General features: G+C 35.5%; 1 protein-coding gene across 1 annotated transcript in view; it reads left to right on the top strand.

The window, feature by feature from the left end:
• PGR (progesterone receptor) overlaps nucleotides 1–11436 on the top strand; it is a 115775-nt gene extending 104339 nt beyond the window's left edge. Inside the window, exons 7-8 of the mRNA XM_068988944.1 lie at nucleotides 8363–8520; nucleotides 11281–11436. Of these exons, the coding sequence (XP_068845045.1) occupies nucleotides 8363–8520; nucleotides 11281–11436 (314 nt within the window). The remainder of the gene's footprint in view (nucleotides 1–8362; nucleotides 8521–11280) is intronic.
• The last annotated feature ends 350 nt before the right edge of the window (nucleotides 11437–11786 follow it).

The raw sequence follows: 11786 nt of genomic DNA on the forward strand, positions 1-11786 counted from the left end.
TTTGCAGTTAGTGACAACAGTGATTTTTTTTTAATGAGAGTGAAAGTAGAATTAAAAACACCAAGTTCTCTTGAAAATGTGTTTCTAAATATCCACCAATGGTGCAGTTGTTCTGCAACTAAGGCAGAGACTGTAGGTTTATTCCCTGAAGAGGATGCAACAGAAGGCAGTTGGGTTGGTGGACTGCAGGCAGTGATGAGGGTGAAGGGGGATAGTGCAAACAGATTAAGATTATATACCAAATGTTGAGACAACACCCTGCAAAATCACCAGTCCTCTAGAACACTGTCATCCAGGTTTATATTCTCCAGATAGGAAAATGAAAGATTCTTTTATAAAGAATTTATTAAGCTAGAAAAAAAAAGAATTAAATATACTAATAGCAAGGCTTTCTCTTTTAAATAGATCAGCCAGAATGCCCTACACTAAAGCTTATAGCCAATAATAACTGTTCATTCAAACAGAACTAGCAATCAGCTTTTTAGTTTCCATGCTTGAATATAAGTAAGCAACCAGGGCATCTGAGGAAGGTCTTTGATATCAAACATAAAGACAAAATAAAAAAATAATTTAGAGGAAAGAGAGACCATGGAGAAATTTAAAAGCTATCGTTTGTTGTTGTTGAGTCACCCAGTCATGTCCGGCTCTTTGTGACCCCATGGACTGCAGTACCCCAGGCTTCCCTGTCCTTCATCATCTTCCAGATCTTGCTCAAACTCATGTCCATTGAGTCAGTGATGCCATCCAACCATCTCATCCTCTGTTGTCCCCTTCTCCTCCTGCCTTCAATCTTTCCCAGCATCACGGTCTTTTCCAGTGAGTCAGGTCTTCACATCAGGTGGCCAGAGTATTGGAGTTTCATCTTCAGCATCAATCCTTCCAATGAATATTCAGGACTGATTTCCTTTAGGATGGACTGGTTGGATCTCCTTTCTGTCCAAAGGACTCTCAAGAGTCTTCTCCAACACCACAGTTCAAAAGCATCAATTCTTCAGCACTCAGCCTTTTTATGGTCCAACTGTCACATCCATACATGACTACTGGAAGTGAAAGTTGCTCAGTCATGTTTGACTTTTTTGTGACCCCATGGACTATACAGTCCATGGAATTCTCCAAGCCAGAATACTGGAGTGGGTAGCCCTTCTCTTCTCCAGGGGATCTTCACAACTCAGGGATCAAATCCAGGTCTCCGGCATTGCAGGCAGATTCTTTACCAGCTGAGCCACAAGGACTACTGGAAAAACCATAGCTTTGACTAGACAAAGCAAAGTAACATCTCTGCTTTTTAACATGCTGTCTAGGATGGTCATATCTTTCCTTTCAAGGAGCAAGCATCTTTTAATTTCATGGCTGCAGTCACCACCTGCAGTGATTTTGGAGCCCAAGAAAATAAAGTCTGCCACTGTTTTCATTGTTTCCCCATCTATTTGCTATGAAGTGATAGGACCAGATGCCATGATCTTCATTTTTTGAATGTTGAGTTTTAAGCTAACTTTTTCACTCTCCTCTTTCACCTTCATCAAGAGACTCTTTAGTTCCTCTTTGCTTTCTGCCATAAGGGTAGTGTCATCTGCATATCTAAGTGAATGAGTGAGTGAAAGTTGCTCAGTCATGTCTGATTCTTTGTGACCCCGTGGTCTGTAGCCTGCCAGGCTCCACTGTCCATGGAATTCTCTAGGTAAGAATACTGGACTGGTTTGCCATTCCCTTCTCCAGGGGATCTTCCTAACCCAGGGATTGAACCCAGGTCTCCCACAGTGCAGGGGGATTCTTTACCATCTGAGCCACCAGGAAAGCCCTATCTCCATATCTGAGGTTATTTATATTTCTCCTGGCTATCTTGATTCTATTTTGTGCTTTATCCAGCCCAGAATTTTGCATGATGTACTCTGCATGAAAGTTAAACAAGCAAGGTGACAGTATACAACCTTGACGTACTCTTCCCAATTTGGAACCAGCCCATTATTCCATGTCTGAGTCTAACTGTTGCTTCTTGTTCTGCATACAGTTTTTGCAGGAAGGAAGGCAGTTGGTCTGGTATTCCCATCCCTTTAAGAATTTTCCAGTTTATTTTGATCTACACAGTCAAAGGCTTTAGCATGGTCAGTGAAGCAGAAGTAGATGAATTTCTGGAATTGTCTTGCTTTTTCTATGATCCAGCAGATTCTGGCAATTTGATCTGTTGTTCCTCTGCCTTTTCTAAATCCAATTGAACATGTGGAAGTTCTTGGTTCATGTACTGTTGAAGCCTCACATGGAGAATTTTGAGTATTCCTTTGATAGTGTGTGAGATGAGTGCAGTTGTGCAGTAGTTTGAATATTCTGTGGCATTGTCTTTCTTTGGGATTGGAATGAAAACTGACCTTTTCCAGTCCTGTGGCCACTGCTGAGTTTTCCAGATTTGCTGGCCTATTGAGTGCAGTACTTTCACAGCATCATCTTTTAGGATTTAAAATAGCTCAGCTGGAATTCCATCACCTCCACTAGCTTTGTTTGTAGTGATGCTTCCTAAGGCCCACTTGACTTTGCACTCCAGAATATCTAGCTCTTGGTGAGTGATCACACCATCGTGATTATCTGGGTCATGAGATCTTTTTGTGTAGTTCTTCTGTGTCTTCTTGCCACCTCTTCTTAATATCTTCTGCTTCTGTAAGGTCTTACCATTTCTGTCCTTTATTGAGCCCATCTTTGCATGAAATGTTCCCTTGGTATCTCTAATTTTCTTGAAGAGATCTCTAGTGTTTCCCATTCTATTGTTTTCCTCTGTTTGCAGCATTCACTTAGGAAGGCTTTCTTATCTCTCCTTGCTATTGTTTGGAACTCTGCCTTCAGATGGATATAGCTTTCCTTTTCTCTTTTGCCTTTCAGTTCTATCCTTTAGAAAGATAAAAGACCATATTCTATTCATGAAACAATGCTGAATATATGAAAAAGGAATAACACAAAGAAAAGAATTCTTGGAAATATATATGTGTATATATATATATATATATATATATATATAATTTTAAAGTGGCTAGAGACTTTGATAGTTGGCAAACCTCTCAAAAGCAGAGGGAAAAATATCACTGTTCAGAAGGAAGTGTGTTTGTGTGCATGCTCAGTCATTTAGTCATGTCCAACTCTTTGTGACCCTATTGATTGTAGCCCACCAGGCTCCTCAGTCCTTGGGATTCCCAGGTAAGAATATTGGAATGAGTTACCATTTCCTTCTCCAGGGGACCTTCCAACCCAGGGATCTAACTTGCATCTCCTGCAAGCAGATTCTTTTCCACTGAGCCACCTTGAATGCTCTAAATAGACATTGGCAAAATTTAAAACTTTGGTGCATCAAAGGACTCAACACAAAGAAAGGTTAATCCATTGATTTGGTGAAAATATTGAAAAAGATATCTGCTAAAGTAAGAGTATTAATATCCAGATGACATAAAGAATCTCTACAATCCAACAACAACAAAAAATAAACCAATTTAAAAGTAAAGGCCTACCAACAGTGTAAGAGGGTTCCCTTTTATCCACACCCTCTCCAGCATTTATTGCTTGCAGACTTTGGGATGATTTGGGAGAATGGCATTGAAACACATATACTATCATGTAAGAAGTGAATTGCCAGTCTATGTTTGATGCAGGATACAGGATGCTTGGGGCTGGTGCACGGGGATGATCCAGAGAGATGATATGGGGTGGGAGGTGGGAGGGGGGTTCATATTTGGGAACTTATGTACACCTGTGGTGGATTCATGTCAATGTATGGCAAAACCAATACAGTATTGTAAAGTAAAATAAAGTAAAAATAAAAATTTTAAAATAAATAAATAAAATAAAAGTAAAGGCCTTAATAGACATTTCTCAAAAGTAGATTTACAAATAGCCATTAAGCACATGAAAAGATACTCAGCATCACTAATCATTAAAGAAGCACAAAAGCCACAGGTGGATACCACTTCACACCCATCGGTATGGTTACTTACTCTCAGTAAAATAAAAAAATTATACTTGGAAAGAAATCCTAGTTAATTCTATATGACTTGACTGTGGTAACATTTTACATAGATAAAATAATAAACACTGAATATTGATCTAAGAAACATTATGAAAATTATATTAGGAAGATGAGGAACAGGAAGTTCTTCGTATGTGAGTATATGATTGTGATATAGGGGTGATGATCTGGAATATGAAAATAGAGCTGTAGCCCTATTTTCCATACTGTTATGAATTCAAATAACAGCAGTATAAGGGTGTCACTTAAAGCTATGGAAGGAAAGACCAAAATAAACAGTTGAAAAAACTGAAAGCATTGGCTTTCTGAGCATGGGAAAATTGGGGTTGCCTAGGTAGGACTCTTTGCCTTAATAAAGTTACAGCACTGACTAAATATTTTAAAACTGGGCTTTCAACCACAAACTTAGAAAATATTTTAAATATATCTTAATACAAAAAAAAATGAGTATAAACCAAATCACTAATAAGCATTAAAAAATTATTCAACCTCAATAACAGTTGGAGAAATGAAAATAAGATGATAGTTTCTTTTTCTCTATAAAATAAATCATTACCCTAAATGAAAATTGCTCAGAACCAACCACCCAACACAAATAGTAAGAAGTGTTGATAATTTAGAAATATATATTTTGAGTGTTAAGAAAGTTAATACCTTTTACTCTAATAATCCCACTTATAAGAATATATCTTTTAAATATCAGAAATGACATTCATCATAGTTCAGTTCAGTCACTCAGTAGTGTCTGACTCTTTGCGACCTCATGGACTGCAGCACGCCAGGCTTCTCTGTCAATCACCAACTCCCGGAGCTTACTCAAACTCATGTCCATTGAGTTGGTGATGCCATCCAACCATCTCATCCTCTGTTGTCCCCGTCTCCTCCTGCCCTCAATCATTCCCAGCATCAGGCTCTTTTCCAGTGAGTCAGTTCTTCCCATCAGGTGGCCAAAGTATTGGAGTTTCAGCTTTAGCATCAGTCCTTCCAATGAATATTCAGGACTGATTTCCTTTAGGATGGACTGGTTGGTTCTCCTTGTAGTCCAAGGAACTCTCAAGAGTCTTCTCCAACACCACAGTTCAAAAGCATCAATTTTTCGGCACTCAGCTTTCTTTATAGTCCAACTCTCACATCCATACGTGACTACTGGAAAAACCATAGTTTTGACTAGGTGGAGCTTTGTTGGCAAAATAATGTCTCTGCTTTTTAATATGTTGTCTAGGTTGGTCATAGCTTTTCTTCCAAGGGGCAAGCCTCTTTTAATTTCATGGTTGCAGTCACCATCTGCAGTGATTTTGGAGCCCCCAAAAATAAAGTCTGTCACTGTTTCCACTGTTTCCCCATCTATTTGCCATGAAGTGGTGGGACCGGATGCCATGATCTTAGTTTTCTGAATGTTGAGGTTTAAGTCAACTTTTTCACTCTCCTCTTTCACTTTCATCAGAAGGTTCTTTAGTTCTTCTTTGCTTTCTGCCATAACAGTGGTTTCATCAGCATATCTGAGGTTATTGATATTTCTCCCGGAAATCTTGATTCCAACTTGTGCTTCCTCCAGCCCAGCGTTTCTCATGATGTATTCCTCATATAAGTTAAATAAGCAGGATGACAATATACAGCCTTGACGTACTCCTTTCATGGAACCAGTCTGTTGTTCCATGTCCAGTTCTAACTGTTGCTTCCTGACCTGCATACAGGTTTCTCAAGAGGCTGCTCAGTTGGTCTGGTATTCCCATCTCTTCAAATATTTGGTCCACATAGTCAAAGGCTTTGGCATAGTCCATAAAGCAGAAGAAGATGTTTTTCTGGAACTCTCTTGCTTTTTTTATGATCCAGCAGAGGTTGGCAATTTGATCTCTGGTTTCTCTGCACTTTCTAAATCCAGCTTGAACATCTGGAAGTTCACAGTTCACATACTGTTGAAGCCTGTCTTGGAGAATTTTGAGCATTACTTTACTAGCGTGTGAGATGAGTGCAAGTATTGTTTATATTAGTAAAATATTGCATGATGTTGCATGGTGCAAGTGTTGAATGATAAAATAATTACTACACATTTCTGTGATATTAAATTTTTTATGTGAGAATTAAAAACATTCATATATGAAGAATTTTGAATGATTTAATTATGTAAGTATTCTCAATATAATATTATTAAATATCCCAAACTATTGGATTGTAGGATCTCAGGTGACTTATAATTTTCTTTGTATTTTCAGTATTTTTCAAAATTTTTTCTAATTGATACACACTATTTTTAAATAACTAAACCCAAAATAAGTATTTTTTAAAGTTTTCTCATCTAAAATAGCAAGCATATTGCTAACTGCCCTTCAGTCACTCTCTCCCAACTTGCCACAATATATTTACAAGAAATGCTGAAAACCCACATATGGAATCAATAAGAATCTCAGAGAAAATTCTCCAGCCATGTAATGCTGAGTGTAATAATTAAGAAAACAATGAATTAATATAAAGAGCTCAAATAAAATAGAAATAACTTGTTTACAGCTGGTTCATCATAGATCTGAAATCTAAGGAAGAGAGTGTAAAGGAGAATAATTTTCAGAGATATCCCAGGAGCACAGGATGGGAGCCTAGTGATTAGATTATCATATCCTGGGAGCATGTTGTTAGTGGTTGATACTAATAGGATGAGGCAGGATGAGATTAGGCCTGATTTTCTTGACGTAAGGATAATTGCTTCAAGTCTGGTCCTCAACAGGTAGATGGATAGTGTCGAAGGCTTTGGGTTACTAGTTTTCCAGCTTTTTAAAGCCCAATGAGAAAACAATACTTCAGTAATCAGAAGAAAAAATAATTTTATAGTCATGGTGAAGAGTGAGGGAGATGTGAAAATTGGTTGGAATGTTTAAAAAGAGTTATGGTTGTTTAAAATAGTTGCTATATGAAGCAAAGTGATTAGGTTATGATACTATATGTTATAATACTATATGTTATGATACACATAACATATACATACAGTTAAGTTTTCAGTTGGCACAAAAGTGTCCTATTGCCCAAATTACCTAAGTCCCTTTTATACTGAGGATCTGAGCTCTTGAAGACTCTAAACCAGAGTTCACTCTTAGTTTCTATTGGCTTATTATCTCTGGCCTTCTTTTTCCAAGGGAAGTAGAAATGAATGTCTGTTGGGATACAGGGAATACAGAAAGAGGTTTTTAAAAAGCTTTATTTATCTACCTTTGCTGGAGACATAGAGTTGACTTTGCTCAAATGAAGTACACTTCTCTCTAGAAATAATGCTAAAGGTCAAGATCATAAATATCTAAATGTATAAATCCATAGATTATGTGATTTTTCTTTCAGTAATCTGGATATAGTTGCAGAAACTTCACTTATGGTTGAAGATTTGTTTGTGGGACAGTTGCAACCAAAGTAAAAGGAAATAAGGGAGCTGGGAGTTCTGGTAATAGAGTTGCTTAAGAAACGAACCAGGACATCTCAGACAGGTCACAACAGAAGAACTGCAAAGACTTAGGAGAAAGGCTGTAGGTTTATTGACTATGTAGTGGAAACAAGAGAATGGGCTATAGTAGGACGTTGTGCCTAAAATTTGGATGTATGAATTAAAGATTTCTGAGGTAGAAGTTATTATTTACTAGTAAATAATAACAGTAATGGTAAATACTCAAATTTTGTTGCTGATATTATGAGAGGCATTTATCAATAAAATCAGCAACAAAATTTGAGTATTTACCATTACTGTTATTATTTAATATTGTTCTGGAAGACTTAAACAATGTATTGAACCATGAAGGAGAAATGACAGCTACAACTGTTGGAAAGGAGAAAATAAGGATATTATTTGAGTATGGTATTGTCGTTTACCAAAAAAAAAAAAAAGATAATCCAACAAAAACTGTTAGATTTAACAATATTAATAAATGAATGCATAAATAAAATAAAGTATAACCAAATGGCTGAATATAAGAGAAAATTCAAACATCAATGACTTTCTCTTGTATCAATAGTCAGGAGACAAAAAGCAAAAAAGATGCAGCATATCTGTCGTTGTAAACTTAAACTAAATATTTGAGACAGGAATGTACAATAATGTCAGATGCTCTTTTGAGCAGATGCTAAGTCAAATGCGCAATCCATTAATATGGCTCTAAAATAAGCTGAGATGTTCTTTAACTTACCTAGTTGTTGTTACCATATTCTTCAAAAGAACTAGAAGTTTTACATGTCCTAAAACTGTTAGTAGCACTCTTTTCTATTCAGATATTTGTTTTAGAGTTGTGTATCAAAAGAAATCACTGTATAGTTCAGAAATTTATATTATTAAGTGCTACTGTCAACTTTTAAACATAACTGCCACTTGTAATTATCTTCTTACAGTTCCTTTAGAAGGACTAAGAAGTCAAAACCAGTTTGAAGAAATGAGATCAAGTTACATTAGAGAGCTCATCAAGGCAATTGGTTTGAGACAAAAAGGAGTTGTCCCTAGCTCACAGCGCTTCTATCAGCTTACAAAGCTTCTTGATAACTTGCATGATGTAAGTATTTTGGTTTTTAGAATATCAGTGATTATTCTCTGAATTCTATCTATTACTTCTTAAGTGTGAAGTACAAGTTTTGCTTCACGTGTATTCGTCAAATTTATGTTTGTACTTCCACTTTAAAACATGACTTGCATCATACTGCTCACAATTTATATTGTGCTTTTTTCATTTTCAGTATAGATCATTGAAATATCCTTTTACTAGTATTTGTGAGATTTGAGAATAATTTAATGGTTGATAGGAATTGTGATACATATTCCTGAAAATGCTCCAAAATGTTTTTGTCTTAAGTTAGAAAATATTTTATGTAAACTGGGAAAGCAAAGATATAGATGCGGAGAATAAGACTCTCATACCATTTTGGGTGGAGTTATAAGTTAGCAACAATGCTAATGGACAATCTAGCAGTGTGTGGCAATAGTTAAAGGTTGCATTCTTTTCAAATTCTCACTTTTTAGGGTTTATCTTAAATAATTAGGCAAGTATTTAAGACATGTATGCCTCACTGCTTATACAAGAGGGGGGAAAAAAGCACCTTAGAAATGCCTAACACCAAACTGGATAAATATATAGGGTTAGTCAAGATGTTTTGCATACAAACTTTTATCATTACTGTGTTCAGAAACACTAAAATAATAATCAAGGCATAAAAAGCTCTCTGCTCACTAGATCAAATATGAGGCCTCACTGCTGAAAGTGAATAGCCAAGAATTATTAGCCATTTAGATAAAGTCTCTCAAATGTAAGGCAGAGAACAAAATAAACAGAAAAAAAAAAAAAAGTAACCTGAAGGAAAAAGCTCCAGTGGAGATAACAGAAGAAAGCATCAAAAGTTAAAATACTCACAGAAGTAAGAATGATGCTGCATCCATGAAAAAAGACTGGAAAACATTTTAAAAAGGACATTTAGTGAGAAAATACTTTTGGGTAATTAAAGGAGGACATAAGTTAAAAATTCAATATAAATATAAAACTCAGAAAATATAAATCTCAGGAAAACTCAGATAAAAGTAACAAATAAAGAAAAAGATATGAAAATGTAGAGAGAAAGCAAATTTAGGGTATTAATCCACAGGGCTTCATTTTCCAGTTCGTAGTAATCTCCAAAAGAAAGGGTGGAGAAAACCAAGGAGAGGAAATTGCATAAGTAATCTTAAAAGAAAGGTTGCTAGAACTGAAGGATATGAATTTTCTGAGCATAAGGGCCCGGTATGCAGACTCAACCCAACTGAACCAAGGCACAGTATTGTAAAATTTCAGCATACCTAGAATAAAGAGGGTATCCTAAAACATACCAGTGAAAAAAGAAGCAAGTCACATCAAATCATCAGGATTCAGAATGTTGCAGGACTTCTCAACAAAAATACTATAACCCAGAAAATAATGGAGAATTTGAAAGAAAGAAAAATATTCAGAGAATTTTGTACCAGCCAACCATCAAACAAATATGATGGCATCATGAAAGTATTTTCAGACTTGCAAGGTCTCCCAGACCTTACCTCAAATACAGCCTTTCTCAAGGGCATCTGCAGAATTTCTTACAACAGAACCCTGGCGTAAGCAAAAGGAGTATGAGATTCAACCCAGGAGAGACACAAAGGGGTGTCCCAGCACAGTACTTAGTGCACAGGGTTTCAGGGTACTAGCACCAAAAAAAAAAAGTTTGATTTGAGATATTACTAATTGTATGAACATACTGAAGTAAGTTTTTAGAATTCTGTCAGAAAATTTGACTATGGCTTTGTGATAAATATAGAAAAAACCAACAAACAACCCACAGAAACATGAGGTGATTAGCACTAGCAAAATTAAAGTAACTCATGTAGGAAAAGAAATGTAATCCAGCAAGAAACAATAAAAATTTGTATAATATAAATGCTAGATATTGATTTAGCCAAAAATTGAGATATATCTATATAGAGAATAGGAAGAAGAGAAAATGTGTGTAGTTGAGGAGATGGGTGTATAATACAAAAAAGCTAAATCCTTATTTAATAGGATCCTAATAATGTAAACTTTGGGAAATATAATTTATTAGAAATAGAGGTAAATATCAAATGACCGAGACTAAAGTAATTCAGAGTTGTTGCATCTGTGATTTTGCTTCTATAGGTTTTGCAGTACTATCTGACTTTCAAAAATATGTGCATGAATTATTTTGACAGAATTAAAATTAGATTAAAATGATGCTTTCCTGGCAGCCCAGTGGTTAAGACTCTGTGCTGCCAGTGCAGGGAGTGTGGGATTGATCCCTGGTTGGAGAACTAAGATCCCACATGCAGTATGGTGTGGCCAAAAAAAAATTAGATTAAAATTAATCAGGTTGGGTTGTTTGTATTGACTGCCTATTGTTATGTAGGAAAAGCTGGATTAAGAAATAAACTAAAAAGTAATTTCATTTATGGAAATATATATATGCATATATAGTGTTATTGTTATTATTATGCATATATATATAATGCATGTACTTCAGTATGTGTAAACAAAAAACTTGAAATATACCAAATGTTCACACTGCTTATCCAATAGGATTTTAGAATACTTTCATTTCTTTAAGTCTTTCTATATATTAGAATATTTCATCATATGTATGTAATATTTTGTATATTATTCTGGAAATGGAGGGAGTTTTTTCATTTTGGTAAAAAACATCTGAAGCATTTCTATTATTAGAAAAATAAGCTTAGATGTTTATATAGTTTAGAAATTTATTATTTTCCTTACATGTTTCTTATCCATTTGTTAAACCAACAGCTTGTCAAACAACTTCATCTGTACTGCTTGAATACATTTATCCAGTCCCGGGCACTGAGTGTTGAATTTCCAGAAATGATGTCTGAGGTTATCGCTGCACAATTACCCAAGATCTTGGCAGGGATGGTGAAACCTCTTCTGTTTCATAAAAAGTGAATGCCATTTTTATCTTTAAAAAATTAAATTTTGTGCTATGTCTGTTTTTTGGGGGGGTCATGATTATGAGGTCACGAGTTTTTACCGTTCTTCTCAAAGCCTTACCTTTATAATGTGTCATACTATGTAAATTTCAAAGAAAAGTTGTGAGGTTTAATTGTTTTCCTTTATAAAGCATAAATCAGATTTTTAGTGTTTTTGTGTACCCATATTTTCCTTAAGAGTCTGCAAGGTTGAAACAGTACTAAAGTGATTGTTAATGTTAATCTTATCCGTATCATTTCATATCGTTCAGGTGACATTTTTAATTTTCACATATAACAAATCTACTTTAGAGAAAAGAAGAATCT

Source organism: Capricornis sumatraensis, chromosome 16 (assembly GCF_032405125.1).
Source record: "Capricornis sumatraensis isolate serow.1 chromosome 16, serow.2, whole genome shotgun sequence".
Taxonomy (NCBI): domain Eukaryota; kingdom Metazoa; phylum Chordata; class Mammalia; order Artiodactyla; family Bovidae; genus Capricornis; species Capricornis sumatraensis.